Source organism: Crotalus tigris, unplaced genomic scaffold, assembly GCF_016545835.1.
Source record: "Crotalus tigris isolate CLP2741 ecotype Arizona unplaced genomic scaffold, ASM1654583v1 scf7180000017754.2947050, whole genome shotgun sequence".
Classification (NCBI taxonomy): Eukaryota; Metazoa; Chordata; class Lepidosauria; order Squamata; family Viperidae; genus Crotalus; species Crotalus tigris.
This window is the reverse complement of record NW_024096616.1, coordinates 2,419,550-2,438,098: the sequence shown is the minus strand read 5'-3', so window position 1 is coordinate 2,438,098 and position 18,549 is coordinate 2,419,550. Positions and strand designations below refer to the sequence as shown.

General features: G+C 39.3%; 1 protein-coding gene across 2 annotated transcripts; it reads right to left on the bottom strand.

Moving 5' to 3' along the window:
- Positions 1–5,462: 5,462 nt before the first annotated feature.
- Positions 5,463–18,294, bottom strand: SMIM3 (small integral membrane protein 3). 2 transcript variants are annotated; one of them, XM_039340908.1, is made up of 4 exons: positions 17,787–18,294; positions 17,209–17,323; positions 11,885–12,038; positions 5,463–6,726 (listed from the first exon to the last, which is right to left on the bottom strand). In XM_039340908.1, exons 3-4 carry the CDS (start codon positions 11,998–12,000, stop codon positions 6,519–6,521), a joined length of 324 nt encoding a protein of 107 aa, XP_039196842.1. In that variant the 5' UTR covers positions 12,001–12,038; positions 17,209–17,323; positions 17,787–18,294; the 3' UTR covers positions 5,463–6,518. The 2 variants fall into 2 exon arrangements, with proteins under 2 accessions (XP_039196842.1, XP_039196841.1); XM_039340907.1 differs by lacking the exon at positions 17,209–17,323 and having other exon boundaries at positions 17,787–18,293.
- Positions 18,295–18,549: the final 255 nt, after the last annotated feature.

Sequence of the window (18,549 nt, the reverse complement as noted above, 5' to 3'; positions counted from 1 at the left end):
AAGCTGATAGGGGTTGTATTGTTATTTGTCATAGGCATACAGAGAAACTGCACCAGCTAATCCTATTTTTTCCCAAACGATTCTCCATGCCTAATTTTTACAGATATTTATCTAACTTTATTACTTTAACTACATTTTTGCTGGGAACTGAAGAAGCTACATGCTCAGTGTCTGAGAATAGCTCAGATCCAATTGAAATCACCCCCTTTTCAATTCAGAATGTGACACCTTGCATACAAAAATGTGTTGTCATATAAACTTTTGCAGCAGAGGATCAAAATGATGAAGGCAGCATCACACCATCATGACAAAAAATCTGCCCCTTTTGTATAGTTGGCTGATGCCAGAAGGTAAGAGACAGAATTACCTACAGATCACAACCAATAATAAAGTAGTAGTTATGGATAAAAAAGGAGTAGTTATGTATTCTATAGACATTTTTGCATTAGTATAGGGGTAGTATAGGCTGTTCCCCCCTGCCCAATCTCTATGTAATCCAGAGGAAATGGTGCTAAAATATTTGATGAATTGTAATCTAATTGCTTCTGATTCTCCATAAAATTGATTTTTTTCATCCCTTTTCTTGAAGATGGTCACTAGATTTTGAGGCCATTTTTGCATTAAGATTCATTATATAAAGCATTCCATATGTTCCATAAAGCATTGCTGGAACATAAAACAAATTTTGTGTCAGCAAATTAAATATTTCATATGCCCTTGAGTAAAAATAAAATAAAAAGCAAAACAAAATGGACTATGGCTGCTGTAAAAAAAAATGAATTCTTCCTCCTAAAAAATGTTTTTGTTTTTTTTAAATTTCTATTCTGGTTTGGCCTGAATCAGATTAAGGCAATTTATTAGTAAACACAGGAGGACATGCTTTGTTTTAGAGGTTTTTCAAGGATGAATAGTCTCTAGCAAAACAGCTTATGCACTCCTCATAGATGCTAGCAGTTCTTTTCACAGTGGTATGCCTGCAGAGAAAAGACAAATATAATTCTGGGGGAGAAATTGAACAGATTTGGGTATAAAACTATTTGAGGTAAAGCACATTATTTTTCTGAGTATTATATTTCATTTTCTGTAATTATCTCCTTGATCTCTCCTGCTTCTCTATGATTGAAACCGGTCATTATGCAACATTTTTTATCCTAATTGAGTTTCTTATTAATTCCTTGGAGAAAAAAATGTTTCCTCATAATTAAGACTAATATGAGACCATGCATATCACATAATCTTAATTGGATTTATCCTTAGCGTACTTCCTAATGATACTTTAGGCTAGAGACTCAAACAGCCCTTGACTTTTTCATACAAATGTAGAGTTCATGATTTAACTGATAATATATCTGAGCTGTGAACCAGGACATACCATCTTCAAATCTCTCCATAGCTCCATTGGCAGTATACTAAAACTGGAATAATACAAAAAGATTTGCATGATCACATATGCACTACAGCTATTTTTGAGTGTATAAACGTTGTCAGCTGCCTAGAGTTCCAGATGGTTTGGCTGTATACCAGTTGAGATACTGAATTTTAGATCTCTCCTCACTTGAGATTAATTTTGGAGAAAAGATGACCAAATGTGTCTGTAAAATGATATATTTTAGTCAGTTCACCTTTGCTATTTATCTTACTATTGTGTTTTGAATGCAGCACTTTTTCCAGATGGCACCCAGGATTGTATATAGTTAGTTAGTCCAATGTTAGTTCAATTATTGAATTTTGACCCTGGAGGATAGCTGTTAGGGAGAAGTGGACAGGATATGAATATGAATTGTTGTCTGGCTGTAAATTAATGTAGAATTAACTTTGGAATAGAGAAGGATTCTGAGCCATTAAAGGAAGACTTGCAGAAAAGATTACACTGTCCTGAAAGAAACTCAAAACTTGTGGTTTTGAAAACAAAACAAACTCTGTTTTTAGTATAAGATGGGATCCACAGGAGCTTAGTGAAGTCTTTAAGATTTGGTTATTTTGTCTTACTAAAATAAAGCACATTCCTTTCTAAAGGAAAGGGGGGAAAGTAAGTGGAAGAGCAGCTGAGAACAGATGTGTCACAATGGCATTGATGGTTGGAGGTATGAAGAGAGAAAGTGAGATAAGGGGGAAGCTGAAAGGCGTATGTAGATAACAGATAATCCTCAACTTACAACACAGTTCATTTAGTGCAGTGTTTCTCAACCTTGACAATTTTAAGGCATGTGGACTTCAACTCCCAGAATTCCACAGCCAGCATTGCTGGCTGTGGAATTCTGGGAGTTGAAGTCCACATGCCTTAAAATTGTCAAGGTTGAGAAACACTGATTTAGTGACTGTTCAAAGTTACAACAGCACTGAAATGCTGTGCTTTATGACCCTTTTTAACTCTTACAACTGTTGCAGCACCCCTATGGTCACATAATCAAAATTCAGATGCTTGGGAATTGGTTCATATTTGTAACAATTGCAATGTCCCGGGGTCACGTGGTCTCTCCCTTTGTGACCTTCTGATAGCAAAGTCAATGGGGAAGCCTGCTCAACTTAACAGCCGTGCTAACTTAACAACTGCAGTGATTCACTTAACAACTGTGGCAAGAAAGGTCGTAAAATGTGGTAAAATTCACTTAACAAATGTCTCGCTTAGCAACAGACATTTTGGGCTCAATTGTGGTTATAAGTCGAGGACTACCTGTATTTGAGGGATGACAACTCTGGTCCTTACTGCTGGGTTGTTTTGCTCATAAGCCATTGGAGAAAGAGCTGTACCCATTGGTGTCTAAGGATCTGAACAGCTTAACTGTCAACGTTGGGGAGCATAAAGAAATGGGTGGCTGCTGCCATCACTGTCTGAGAAATGCTCAAAATGGAGACAAAGATGAATAAAAACTGTGAGGGTTCCATGGCAGCATACATGTAGTGAGAAAAGGTAGCTAAGATCAAATGTAGTACAAGATATGAGGTATCTTGTGTATTATTTTCTGAAATCGTGACTCTTGTTTTAAGCATGGGTCTGATCTTCAACAATTTTTCTTTCCTTTTAAAAAAAAAATCCTACAGGAAAAACCTGAATTCAGTGGTGATTTACAGAAAGGCAAGAATAAATAAATGAAAGCACAACTTCTAACAATATCAGAGGCATAACTGTTATGTTCCTGTACTAATTTCAATGTCCTTATTGTTTAATATAATTCTTAGCATGAAGCTTATCAATTAAATTTTTACCCCCTCCAAACAGGGCCCTTGCCACTAAGTGTGTTGTGAAGGGAAAAGGAAGAAACTGGTAAGACCATCCCAGAAATCTTCTCAAATAGACTTGTACTTCCTATCTTATTTCCAATTACTCGGTGGGAATAGCGTAGTCTTAGATATGTTTTGATTTCTCATTTATTGTTTTGTTTACTGTATTTTTACTTATAATTAAATGCCCTTCAATCACTGACATGCTTCAGTGGCTCTTCTTATGATCCTCACCTAACTGGTGCCTCTCTGCTCCTCTTCTTTAAATTCACAAAATGAACAGTCCTTCAAAATCACCAAGATTAAAGGCATCTTAGATTTATGCTTGGTTGACCTTTTTCAGTATAGCCAGGCTTCTAGCCCTCAGGTGCACAGTTGGTAAGCATTGTGTGAGACATAAATCATAACACAATCTGTTTTTGCACTGTATGTTATCATTTCCACTTGGAAATCAGAGCCCATCATTATATAGCAGAATAAGAAAAGTTCATCCCTCCATTTTGAGAGCAAACCAGTTGTGCATGCAATACAAGTTAAGCTAGCTTTTGTATTAAATATATATTTAATTCCTTTGAATTATACTCCGCACCTAGGCTTCACTGTGCAGGAAACAGGATGTAGTAAATAAAACATCTTCTAACTCTTTCTCCTAGGCTAAAGGCCAACTCATCTCACTATTGAGGGTTTCTATCCATTTCCGCAGCTCATACCACATCTAACCTCTAGACTATATGAGAAAATGCTACAAATTGACCCTAAGACAGTGTCATGGCAGCTATGGATTCAAAACCTCATCCTGTACAAAACATACATGATCTCAGAGTTTCAAAGACTCAGATATCAGGTTTTGTATTTTCTGTAATTCTAGCCTCTATCTAATATTGCCGTACGCTTGTTTCTTCCTTTCCAACTAAACCTAAACTCTTGTACCCTTGCAAGATTCTAATCACAAGTGTCCACCAATTACTGGTGAATTTTTCCCTAGCAGCATCTGTTTTCCCTTGGCATTTAACAACATTTTGGGCTTACATACGGTATATATATTTCCTGCTTCAAGGACAATTAGCGATAAGTTTGCATCTTAGCGTCATTTGAGTGTTTTGAAGCTTGACCAAACAGATAAAGGAGGACTAGAATGACATGAAGTTACACAATAAAATACTAGAATACTGCAAGATATTTCAAGGCCAAACAGGAAGAAGGAAATCAATATTCAAACATCAAAATTCAGAGACAGGCTCCAATAACAGTTTATTACATGACATTGTACAACACTGTAATTTAATATAACCATTTTCTCAGGATATACTGACTGGAAATAAATTCGGTGTCAGTTGATATGTATATGAATACTGATTGTGTCATTTCTTAAACACTACAGTATTAGTATTTTTCACCTACAAAAATATTTCCTTTAACACATGAATAAAAATCTCTGCTAAATGTTTCTGTTCGCTGTAGATCTTAGAAGTCTAACAACCCATCTGGATGAGAGACTCCATGCTCTATTGTGCAAAGGAATGGGAAACAAGTGAGACTCGAATGTGCTCATTCCTGATACCAGTAGTAACTATGGGGGGGGGGAGGGAAGGGCCATTAAATTGACTAGTCATTGAAAATGCACACCCAGATAAATGAAATGTATAGTTTGGCTGTTCCCAAGAAATCTGAATGATTTTGTTCCAACCATCAAACTGAGGAAGCTATTGTGGTCCTTCTAAGACAGTGGTTCTCAACCTTTTTAATGCCGCGACCCCCAACAGGTCGTAAGTCAAGGACTACCCAACTGGTTGTAAGTCGAGGACTTTCCCTGCCCGGGAGCACTGCGCATGCATGGTGCCGCCCCCTGCGCCGGCCGAGGTGTAGCTGGCAAGCGGCAGAGACAGCGCAGGCCGACTACCGGCTGGGCCACCAGCTGGCCCAGCCCAAGGGAGGTAAGACACCCGCCGGGCCCCATGCATGCCAGCAACCCTCCCTGCACCCGCTGGCCTCCCACCTCCCACCCCTGGCCCTCTTTTACTTACATTTTTAGTAGTTGCTCAGCAGGGAGGGGTGGAAACTTCCAGACAGCTCATCTTTGCTGCAGACAACTTGCAGCACCGTTTGCAGAATGGGACTTTTGGCGGGCTCAGCAGGGCAGAGACAGCCTGGACAATTCCTATTGGCTTTTGAAAGCCAATAGAATTAGACTCTATTCAAGAGAGTCTATCTATTGGCTTTCAAAAGCCAATAGAATAAAAGGGAGTAGCACAGCTAAGGAAAAGGGGAAAAAATGGCAGACTGCGTTGTTTGGCGACCCCCATGAAATGGTCATTCGACCCCAAATGGGGTCCCGACCCACAGGTTGAGAACCACTGTTCTAAGAAGCCAATTACTAAAAAGAGAACATATTTTAAAAGGTTTGATGACCGGAATCAATCTCCTAAAATAATAATAAAAAAACTCCATCATAATACCATTTGTATAGCACAATGACTGTAAAATATTTTTTGAGATAGACCTTCCTATCATAAAATCTAGTTTCACAAATGAAGTTTTTAATTTTCCTTTTGTAAAATATTTTTTACAAAATCTAAGCCTCGCCCTTCGCTTTCTCTATATTATGTTCATTCAATTTCTTTAAAATAAACCTCCCATTATGAATGTACTGTTCAACTGCACTAGATACCAAATATGATTTCCACCAGTCACTTATCTGCTGACTTCTCATTTCTCCCTTTTAATACCCTTTAGCTGCTGCTGCTTGAAACAGAGGGTGCCGGGAGAAAAGAAGGACCACAAATGTATCAGCTAAGACCTCAAGCTCTCCATCTCATCTGATTTGTGTGGAATGAAGATTGTTTGGATCATCAAGTTGCTTAGGCAAAGTAGCCCCTATTTAAATTTTACTAAAGTGTCCTTTTCAGCACTTTGATTCTGTCATCTCCTTGTTCCTTTGGAATAGTTTGCTACGTAAACATGAAGACTCACACCAGAAACCAAAACTGGAATGATCTGGAATTCTGTAGCAGTTTAGCTGATTCCACAAGTGGGGATAAAGTCCAGGATGTAATGTTCTGTGGACATCGGCCAAATAGATAAGCAGGCTTGAAGATATTTTTTTGTGAGCTGTAGCATTCTTATCGCATGTTGACAGCAGATGTGTTGCTACCATATCCTTGCTGACAATTTAGCAATGCCTGCTCAGGACTCAGGACTAATCTTGAAAACTGCCAGATAAATTGGCTGCTTTTCCTGTTGCATTTAGCCTGTGTTCCTCAAAAGCAGAGTCCAAACAGTGACACAGAGGCCCAATCTCACTCAGCACCATTATGGTGCATAGGATGTGTCCAGACCCTATAAATAATCACCGTTGTTGCTGGGCACAATACTAGTAAAGTCATGATGACAATAGTGCCCAGGATGATTAAGATAATGGCCCAAATGTCCAGAATATGCTTTGGAAGGGTGAGTTGGGTAGATTCCATGCTCTCCGAGTTACCCATCATCTTCCTGAGTTCTTCTCTAAAGCAAGAAGAAGGGAAGAAAAGTTATCAAATAGACAGGAAACAAAGCAAAAAAACCCAACAACATTTAGGGTTAATATGGTCCTCCAGAGACTGCTGAACTGCAACAACCAGCAATCCTCACCATTGACCATGGTGGTTCAGTTCAAGGTGTAGTACATTAATTCATGGAAAGAACAGCTCAAATAAGCATACATTTATTTATCAAATGTCTTAACTGCCCATCTCCCTCACTGAGTCTTTTCTCTATAGCAGTACTGGAATTTCTTTTAAGCAGAGTAGAGCATTTTTTAAGATATTTTACATACAGTAAGATGTAAACTAAGTGTTTATAGAATTAAATCTTTAAAAGTAGAAATATCCAGTTTGTGCCAGCAAGGTTATACGAGCTTAATGGAATAGAATTCAGTATTTCTCAAGCTTGGCAAGTTGAAGATGTCCGGACTTCAACTCCCAGAATTCTGGGAATTGGAAGTTCAGACGTCTTCAACTTGCCAAGTTGAGAAATACTGAGATAGATCACTTTGAGGACAGAGACTTGCCCTTACATCATATAGAATGTGATGTAATTTGCTATTTGATTTGCTAAATAAACAAAGAAATCCATTTGTGCGTTGTAAGATAAAATGGATATATCAGAATGTCCACATTTTTCTCTTTTCATGGAAGCTAGCAACCGTTTGTGTAGAATGGTAGGATATGTGACAGAATGACAGGGAAGCAGCTTTTAAAGTTGGGTTACTGTTTATACACTTATTTTCTTCCATTCAATTATGTCCAATTCTCAGAGATTGCTTGGACAAATCCAAGAAGTTTTCTTGGCAAAGTTTTTCAGAAGTGTTTGCCATTGCTTCCTTCTTAGGGCTGAAAGAAAGTGACTGGTCCAAGGTGACTGAACTGCCTTCATTCCTAAGGCACACCTAGAATTCACAGTCCCCTAGTTTCTAGCCTGATGCCTTAATCACTACACCAAATGGTTTCTCGACTCTGTACACAGGCAGTCCTTGACTTACAATAGTTTATTTAGGCTGTTCAGAGTTACAACGGCACTGAATAAAGTGACTTATGACCATTTTTCAGACTTATGACTGTCGCAGCATCCCCATGGCCAGGTGATCAAAATTCAGATGCTTGGAAATTGATTCATATTTATGGTGATTACAGCGTCCCAGGGTCAGGTGATCAGCTTTTTGCAACCTTCTGACAAACAAAGCCACTAGAGAAGTTGGATTCACTTAACAACTGTGTTACTACATTTATAACTGCAGTGATTCACTTAACTGTGGCAAGAAAGGTCCTAAAATGAGTCAACATTCTCTTAATAAATGTCTAGTTAGCAACAGAAATTTTGGGCTCAATTGTGGTTGTAAATCGAGGACTACCTGTTCTAAAACACTACAAAATATTCTTTTCAACAGGAGGCTCTTTGGAGGAGTGGAAAACCATATATTCTGATACCCTTCAATAAACTATGTTGTAAAAGTATTTACTATATGTAATTATTACTTTAATTAGCCTTTGGTTTTATAATCTGATGTGGAGGATCACTGCCCTTTCAGTCCACACACTGCTTTGTAACTAAGTAGAGAAGAGACAGCTGTTTTAACAATAATGCCTTCAGGAAAGGCTTAACAGGGTTGTGGTTGGAAAAACAGGAGAAAGAAGGAATGTCATGTATGCTGACTGCTTTGAGTTATTTATAAAAATAATAAAGACTGGATAAAAATAAATTTAAAGAACATAAGAAAAGTGGTAATAGATAATTGCTTAGGGGATCAGAGTAAAGAAGGACTTATTCACCCGATAAGTACATTCCTCACCATTAATGTCAAATAATACTTTCTTATTGTACTTCAGAGATTAATTTGATACTTATAATGAAGTACTGCTGAGTTGCCTCAAGGCTGCATGAGAGCTGGGAGTTGCCATAATATATAGTTTACATCAATTAATGTTAATACAACATATAAAAGACTAGACAGGAGATAGAGAGCTTAGCAATAATTTTCATCCCCTTGTGTTAATTTTTTCAAAGCCAAACTTTTCATATCACTCTACTAGCAAGAATTGGATAAGAGAAATCTTGAAGCTTGAATTTTAAAATGATTCAACAATTTAAAAAATCATTAAAAAATGCAGCAAATTTCCAGCATTGGATATGTCCCTATTAGTGTATTAGTAGACTTCAGATGCCTCCAAAGGCTAGGCTGGCTTGGCAATTCTTGGAGTTACAAATCCAACACATTTGGAGGATAGCAGATCAAGGAAAACGGGTTTAGATTAGAGTAATTAATTTGATATTCTGATCCTATTGCATCAGATGAAGGTGCAATTCTGAGAGTGAGGTGAAATAAGTTCCTTACTATCAAATGACACTGTAACTGGAAACTTATAGGTGGAAGTAATGGCATTGCCAGTAACCCAAGTTATAGTAATGCTATTAAAAAAGCTATTTTTTTTAAAAAAACTTCAGTGTATTTCTATCTTGCACCTGACGGAGAATCTCAGATTTGGAATCCCACTAGAATAGCATACTGCTATATTTAGGAGAAGAACCCTAAGTATTATGATGGGCAAGGCGATGTGATGGACCACAGTGAAGCAGCAATTTCCCAGGGATGATGGAGCACATTCCAAGGGAGGATGGGTGGGTGAGACAAGTGACAGCACAGTCCACAGTTGGATTGTGAGAAGAGAAAGAGATTTGGGATAGCCACTCTCTAGAAACTGCCAGAGTATAGTTGTTAGGTTAGAGTAGTATATAGATTTAGTCTGGAAAGATTCTGTCTACGTGGTCTACAAGTAAAGAATTGAATTTTAATTGGATTGTGTTATGTCGTTCTTGGACTAAACCTGACAAGTACATGCCGGCATTTGGCATTTGGGACGTGGTGAAGTTTGATCATTCTTTGTAGGAAGGTTTTGATAGTTATGAAGACATTTTAAATGTTTATTCTTTCTAACTAAATGAAACATCAGAAATAAGACACGTAAAAGGGCTCAACTCTTTGTTTGCTCATCAACAAGATCACTATGACTCTGAGTGTTTCTGCCAAAGAGAAAGAAATCAGTAGGGGGGGGGGGAAAGCATGGGTTTAAAAACGAGTCAGATCCAGCAAGGAGATATGGAGGGGGAAAAAAAAAAAAACAGGGGAAAAATGATTGCTCCACTCTGATCCCACCTTTCTTCCTCCTGGTCATGTGATCCAGATCAAAGCTTGTGCAGCCTTCAACTATACCAGGGGTAGGCAACCTTGGCTCTTTTATGACTCGTGGACTTCAACTCCCAGAATTCCCGAGCCAGCCATGGGAGTTGAAGTCCACGAGTCATAAAAGAGCCAAGGTTGCCTACCCCTGAACTATACCCAGCTGTACACAGGCACAGTACATTATTTTGTTCTGCAGAAAAAAATACAGGCGCGTCCTATAGACTCTATTAGTAAAGGAACTGGAAAGCTTCCAAAATCTATCCCTTCTTGTATAGTTTCTCTTCCAACTTTTTTGCAAAGCAAGGAATGAATGTTTACAAATACATGCACAGAAATACATATACATCATTCTTTGCATCGTTTTTTTTTTTTTTTTTGCTTGCAGTGGGGAGGAGGGATATTTTTAGCCATGATCCACTGAAACAAAGGCCATGCACTCCGCTATTATCCAGCTTGAAAAGATGACAATTGAGTTCTGATTGGCTGGCAACTCTCTGTGCTCATCTGTGCTACAAAGAGCAAACTAGTGATCAGCAGTTTTATGTGACTCCTTGACTCAGATAAATAGAGCCATGACTATGCCCACATCATCTCAATATTTGGATAGATCTGGAAATTTTGTCCTAAACAGGATTGAGAGGCACAGAAAGGGTGGTCATCTTGAAGAGATCCATGAATAAGAAGCATTTCAGAACATTCAATCGTTGTGTTATCAAAAGCAGAAACAATACTAGCCCTTCCTATTGGTCACCCTACAGAAAATTGGCTTTGCTACTCTAGGTTTGTAAACTGTGACACTACTCCTAACTAGATGCAATAGTATGTGAGAATCACCCTGAGGGACAAGGGGAAGAGAGCTGTCTAGGAAACATTCAGAGAAAAGAGGAGGGAGTCCCAGTGCCTTAATGTTCAGAAGGAGAAATTCAGGAAGGAAATCCCCTCCCACCCATGGATCAAGCAGTTGAAAGTGGTGGAAAGAGATTTGTATCTTCAGATTTGCAAGATTCTATTAATGTAGCCTTACAATAAAGTAGAATTAGCTCATTTAGTCATGTTTCACCTAGAAGGATTGACACTAGATCAGGGTGGCATATCTTTGTAATATCTGGTTTATCTGTGTAAGGCCAGACCCAACATTCTGAACAGCAAAACAAACACCCAAACCCTTTCATTGATCTCAAACACACATACATGTCATTTTCTTGTCAACAATATAGAAATTTGTCATTGTCAGCTGCCAGGATGTTTTCTTCAATTTCCTAGGTAACTACAATTGTAGTCTTCCTAACCACATATGTTAGAATGGCAGTTCATGAATAAAAATCTCCCTGGCTTGTACATGGGATGAGATTTGGGTTGAAATTTCAGCAACCCTATTTTTTTATCTCCTACTTATAGAGGATATTTTTTTCCTCTAGCTGACTCATATTTCTGATGAAGAATTTTCTGGTACAGTTATGTTAAAGTTGAATTCCTTTTTCATAGAATATGAGGGAACACAAATATAATCGGCTCAGTTTCCAATAAAAAGCATCAGTGCAGTCATTACTGGGAACAACCTCTTGTCAAACAAGAATTAGTTTTATGTGATCTAATTTGCTCATCCATTATAATAATGACTTAGGCTCTGAATCTTGGGCATTGTTTTCCATGTCAGAAATAATTTATAAATGAACTAGTTGAATTCATGCTGTATTCCTACAGATATCTATTCAGAGTTTTTACTCATTGCACGATAATATAGATAGGATTATAGGATCCTACTCTCAAATATTTGGATCTGCATTGACTTCACAAATAAAGCAACAAGTGCTGCTTTACACAAGTGTAAATGTCCTCTAAAAAATTATGACCCAAAAATGGAGAAAGATGTGTTGTGACATCACGTTGCAAGTACCTGCTCATCTTGCCTTTGCAACCCCCTTTTCAAGCAAAGATTTAAATCACCTGGTTTGTGCTGTGATGCACGTTTTATCAGTTGTTTCCCCATCCCCTGTATCCTCAACAGGCACTTTTGCTAAGAGGAGCTTCTCTCCCTTTCTGAAACTTCTCTCCTCGTTCATGGTAATCCTGATCCATGTCAAGATCCTGCACACTTATGCTGTAGAAAAGAAATATACGATGGACAGCTTCATGCTACATGATTAATTTAATATTTAACGTTTTGCTTTACTTTGCACTGGTATCTTCTATCAATTTAAATGGATTTAAATCTGATCAGCCCATAAATCCAACAAAAGGCATACAATAAATAATTTTTGATTGAGATGTGATTGATTTAACAGATATGAAAGGAGGCCTGAATAAAAATTCCTATAACCCCCTCCCCCCACTTTTTAACTCTAAACCAGTGGTTCTCAACCTGTGGGTCGGGACCCCATTTGGGGTCGAACGACTATTTCATGGGGGTCGCCAAACAAGGCTGTCTGCCATTTTTTCCCCTTTTCTTTGGCCACGCCCCTGGCACCCGGTGATGTATAAGTGGTTGGGGGTCACCACAACATGGGGAAGGCATTAGAAAGGTTGAGAACCACTGCTCTAAACTGACTAATTTGACACCACTTTTGCAATTTCTCCTCCAGACTTTGCAGAAGCCTGTTGTGACTTTGACGTCAGAATGAGCAGGTTAAGCTGGAGTCAGGATAAAGATTTTCTTAAGTAATAAAGATCAAAGATAACATTGTTACATCAAAGTTTGGGTGGATTCAAAGGCCAGCTAACCCATCTTCATGCCTCAGAGAGATGACTTGTTAAAACATAGGCATTTTGTAAGAAGCCTGCAAGCAAATCGAAAAATGAATAAACATCCTACTTTGATTTCTCATATTTAATAAGGAGCAATTTAATCACATCTCAAAATTCTATTAATTGACCATATTAACAACCATCTCCCCATTTGTTGTGATTTAACAAAATCATTTTAACAACTGTTAGGAATACACAGCTATGAATGCACGGCTATTAACATGCAAAGGCAGTTATGCTTGATTTGTTGCTTAGATTTATATTTTTTGCAGTCTGCACACTGTTTTCTATGAATTTGTCAAAAGTCACCCTGGAAATAAACTTAATTTGAATCCAAGCTTCTCTACAAAGTCCATGCAGGTGAAAAGAGAATATGGAAGCCTTGCTACCTAATCTTTTGTACATATGTGTATTTCTAGAGCACCTTTGTGCCCATTGCTAGGATTTGAAAAGGGGGTGCACATGTGTTCAGTTATAATTACAAAATTACTCAGAATTGGGAAAGTGGGTAAGTTGATAGTAGCAACCAGCAAGGCGCAACACTAAGTGGCAATTTATTTCTTATTTAAGAAAATTTATATGACTGTCCAAATCACTCTCAGGACTCTGGGCAGCTTACAAAGATAAAAATCCAATATACAAACAATAAAAAGCAATACCCCCCTCTCTCCCGCACACTACCCTGGCAACATCAATCAAATAAGCCACTTGATGGGCTCCATTCCATTCTGGGCTTCCCAAGCCTCTTGACAAAACACAGTCTTGTAAAAGAGTGTTAAAGTGGGGGACAATCTTATCTCTTCAGGGATGATGTTGCACAGGTAGGGAGGCACCATGGAGAAGGCCCTTCTTGGTCCCAGCAGATATACCACCTTAGGAGAGGAGACCTGTAGCATTCCCTGCCTCCATGTTCTGGTGGATTGGGTAGATGTGACCGGGAAAAGATGGGCCTTCAAATAACCTGGTCTCAAGCCAGGCAGGGCTTTAAAAGTGGCAATCAGCCTCTTAATTGGACCTGGAAACAGCCAATTCAGCTCCCAGAGGAGAGAGGACACATGTGCACATCTAAGCCTGCACAAAACCATACAAACCACTGCACTTTGAACCAATTGAAGTTTCCAGATACTTTGCAAAGGAATGACTACTATGAGCAGCGATTGTTCATCCAGGAAATGGCATAACTGGTACATAACTCACAGTTGCACAAAGGCCCTCCTGGCTATGAATGCCACCTGTTCCTCAAACAGGAGTCGTGAATCCAGGAGAATCCCCAGAATACACACTGGATCTGTCTGGGATGGTGCCACCCATCTAAGACCAGAGATGGCAATTGTTCATGGACAGAAGAACCCCAAACCCAGAGCCATTTGGTTTTGCCAGGGTTCAGTTTCAGTCTGTTGCTCCCCATCCAGTCTCCAAGCATTGCGAGAGGGAAGCCATGGCATCAGTCAACTCACCATGGGCCAAGACATAGAAGGATGTTATCAGCATATTGATGATATCTCAGCCCAGGGTGGCAGATGATCTCACCCAGCGGCTTCATGCAGATATTAAACAGAAGCCGAGAAAGTGCCAAGCCCTGTAGGGCCCCGCAAAGCAGGGGACAAGAGCTAGATCTCTCGCTTCCTATCAACACCAACTGAGCCTGAACACAGAGGAAGGAAGTGAACTAGGATAGCACAGTCCCCGAAGCTGCTCCGAAGCCTACCAGGGTCAATGATATAGAAGGTCGCTGAGAGGTCAAGTAGAGTATAGCAAGGATAGAGATCATCAAAAAGGCCCTTTCCATCCCATATCCAGTCCTGAACTCTAACTAAAAAGGATCCAGATAATCCATTTCATTCAGAAATCCCTGGAGCTGCTGGGCAAGCATTTTCTCAACAACCTTCTCTCAAAAGGAAAGACTGGAGACAGGATGATATAGTTAAAAAAAAAAAAAAAGGTAAAATAGTAAAAAAAAAAATTAGTTAATTTAGGATAGGTTTTTCTCTATCTAGTGACAACTTGGCAACCAGTCATTAGAACCACAATTATATAGGTACAGGGCTCTCACAACAGAACTGCAAAAATCCAAACAATAAATTGATGACAGCAAACAGGAATGTCTACATTTCTTTGCTTCATCTAATGACTGCTTGGAGTTCTTTAGCCCTTATATCCATAGACTAGCAGTAAGATCAGATTCAAGATCAGATTTAAGTCTACTCCTAATAGAATCATAGAGACACAGCAGCACTGATGCTCAATAGTAACATAAACCCATTTTTTGAAGTAGTAGAAATTCTACCATTGTAGCACTGTAATTTCTTTAATACTCCTCTAACAGAGAAAGGTTTCCTACCTCACAAGGGTAATGTTCTACTGTAGAGCAGCTGATGATTTTTGTAAAAATTTCATCTGAGGACTTATTTTCCCTTTCATTTATTGCCAAGAAGACATTACTTTGGGTCTCATGCCTAAGAGCAACAGAACATCAGGTCGCTTATCTTCATTGTGACGGTCCTTTAAATATATGAGTGATATTTATCATATCACTTCAAGCGATAGATGATCTTCAATCTGTCCTTGTGGGAACTGCCTCTTAAACTCTTTGCAACCCCATTCATGCCAATTGCCATGTTATTCATGATATTCTGATATGATAAACTTCTAAAGAAGCTAAGAATATCCAGTTGGAGGGAGAAAACTACCATCCTCCTGAGTTGCTGCTGAAATTTAGTGAAGGGTAAATGAATATAATCCAGAGCTAAAAAATATTGGAACTGCAAAATTAAAAATTCAAGAAAAACAACCCATCAAAGGTATTTTGTTAATTGAATAGAAAAAATGTGGGAGAGGATTATAAAAGTTATAGCTGGATTTAATGGATTTAATTTCCCAGAATTCTTAGAAATGGCCTTGTTGAGTGGGGAATTCTGAGAGATGAAGTCCAACATCTGGAGGACATCTGTTTGGCATACCTACATATTATATAACAAATATGGATATACATGTACATGCACAGATACACACACTGCATTAAATATAAGATGCATTTTTGTTCTAAAAAGATCTGCCTTCATGAGAGAAAGTGTTGTGACCTTGTTTATGAAATTACTGCTGGCCCATCTCTGCTATTTGTTTGATTCACCTCTTTCTTCAGAGCCGATTATGCTATCCTTGCTTGCTTTGACACAGGCAGGCACGGTTGCCCAGTTCAGGGATTGTCTGAAGTAGTCCACTATATCTTAGAAAGAGGCAGCACGGAAGAAAGGGAAACAAACTCATACTGGAAATTTCCAGTAGGAAATTAGAATCAGATTGCTGCCAAGCATCATAATAATGAAGCAATTAGAAACATGTCTCTTTCTCTAGCAATTCTAGACAAAAAAAAAAAATGTCAATGCCAACGCGACATTTAACAGGAACTAATTGCTATTTGTTCATTAGCCTGTCTTAAACTAATGGATAGGGACCCATTCCTTACTTTCTCCAATCACAAGGACAACCTCTACACAGTGCTATCATAAAGGTCCAAGTGAGAAAGGACCTTAAGGGGCTTCTTCTCAGTGATTATCAAACTTCACAAAATAAATATTTTCTCCGTATGATTACCACCATAGCAATCCCTGGAAACTTATTCTGACTGTAGAAAAGAATAACCGAGACTGCAAAAGAATCCATAGTGGGCAGTCAAAAGTCAAAAGCCTTTATCTTTTTGAACTACATAAAGAATTTTATAGCATGTTTTCTATAAATTTTCTACAAATTTTATTTTGTCAAATCAATATTTGTCCTCCAACAGCACCAATACAGGCCCAGGCACACGCAAGATTAGAAGAGCCATTACATCTTATGTGATACTTGTCATGCTCTTCCAGCAATGACAAGTTTGTACTTAGGACAAACAGGATAAACTTTGGACAAAAGAACAAATGGGCACAAGTTTGACATCAGACTCAAAACAAGGACAAAGAAATTTCAGAGTGATTCAACCTCTCAAACCCTCTACTGTGGATCTCAAAGTGACTCTTTTGAAAAAAAGAGGCTTTAACAGCATCTTTGAAATGATTGAGCTTACATACAAGGTTTAAGGCTTTCTCAAAAGGCCTCATTGAATACAATGTTTTAACACATTACCATAGGTACTTAATATAACAAAAGACATCTAAATTGATAAAGTAATCTGCATAATCAACCTATCTTCCCCTCCCTTCTCATCCTTCTAGTCACTGCAGCTCTCAAACGTGTATGTCTTTAAAAAAAATTTAGTCAGAAAAATTGTCTAGTCACTGCAGCTCTCAAAAGTGTATGTCTTTAATAAAATTTGTTAGTCAGAAAAATTGCTATCAGACTCCTCCTGATTTATGCTAACACAGCTCTCCTCGTACAATGCCTCCCGAACCACAAGAATTTTCAGTCATCCCACAGCCAAGGTGCTACGAAGAGAAAGAAACCCCACAGCGCAGAACTGGCTAAGACAGCTAAGCAAAAATAACTGGATATATTTGTAGCGTGCAATAAGGGCTTTCAGATAAAAGTCTCACCAAGAACTTCTTTAAAAAGAGGAAACAAAAAGCAGCCATAATCCAGCATCCAGAGACTGCATCAACATATCGTTTCACCTTTATGCCTCAAGGCTTGTATGTCTCAAAGGTTCACCTAGAAAAAAAAAAACGCTCCTGGAAATATAATAGAAAGCTTCTTTATGGGAGCCAAATGAAATTACTGGCAAGACAACCCTATCTGGGAAAGCTGACTGAAAACGTTCAAACCAGAAAAGGGAACTTCTGAAAAGCGGACCAAAGATGGACTTTTTTTTTTTTTTTAAACAACGTGGAGTTTCCCCTGGGACCGAAAAATAGAGCAATGAGTCCAGTGGAAGAGAAAGGGCGATCGTGCAAGCGGGAAAGGAAGTGTGAAAGCTGTAAAAAAAAATAAAAAAATCGTGTGGTTTTTTTTTTTTTAAAGGATCCACCAAGTCGTCCAAAATTTACTGGAGTTTTCCCTTAATGGCTACGAACTACCATTCCGACACCAGTTCCTGCTTAACCCTGAAACTGCACCGCAATGCGAATGAAAACGGGGGAGGGGGGGGAGCAGTGCTACCTACTGACTTACTTACCCAAGTTAGTTCGTTGCTGGAGATAAGCCGTCCGTGGGCTGCATCCGCTTTCCTGAGAGGAAGCCCCGCGGACTTAGAGGGCAAAACGTTCAAGCAACCCTGGCGCTCACGAACCGGCCCTTCCCGCCTCCGCGCCCGCCCCCTCCTTCGAAAAAAAAATCATCATGAGGCGCGGGTCAAAGGGGCAGGACGCCCTTCGCGCCCATCAGCGGGAAGGTCGTCTTGCGTTCAGGCAGGAAGAGGCGAGTTTCCGGGCGCTGGAACCGTCCGCCGCCCGACGTGATGCTTCCCTTCTCAAGAAAGGCGTATAAAGCGCAGCAGCAGACGGGTTTTTCTCGTCCGGCGTAAAAGTAATAGGATAGTTCTGTTTAGCTTGGCTCGCAGGCTGGCTGGCAGGCAGCCGTTCGTAGCCCCGGAGCTTCCCTTCTACTCTCAAGAGCAAGAAGAATGAATTCCAAGACTCGAATTGCTCTCGTCCGTCCGGCTTCGTTTGTTCTCATTGCCCACCGGGCCACCTAGAGGTGGATAAAGGCGTGAAGATGCCTCGACAGGCGTTTAGTGCCAAAGGGAGGGAGGGAGGGGTGTGTGTGTGTGTGATTGGTGATGTGTCCCCAAGTTGGTGTCGACTCCTAGATAGATGTTCTCTATGACGATCTTTCCCTAATGTTTTTCAGGTCTCCTAACAGGGCACCCATCACTACTGTAACTGAATCCACCCACCTTGTGGTGGCCTTCCATTTTCCCCTTACTTCCACCTTTCCCA

Bases quoted from the DNA above. Each gene is read 5' to 3' on its own strand.
- SMIM3 (XM_039340908.1), bottom strand. From the start codon at position 12,000: ATGAACGAGGAGAGAAGTTTCAGAAAGGGAGAGAAGCTCCTCTTAGCA. The intron at 6,727-11,884 runs GTGATTTAAATC...TTCTTGCTTTAG, and splicing joins TGCATCACAGCACAAACCAG to AGAAGAACTCAGGAAGATGA.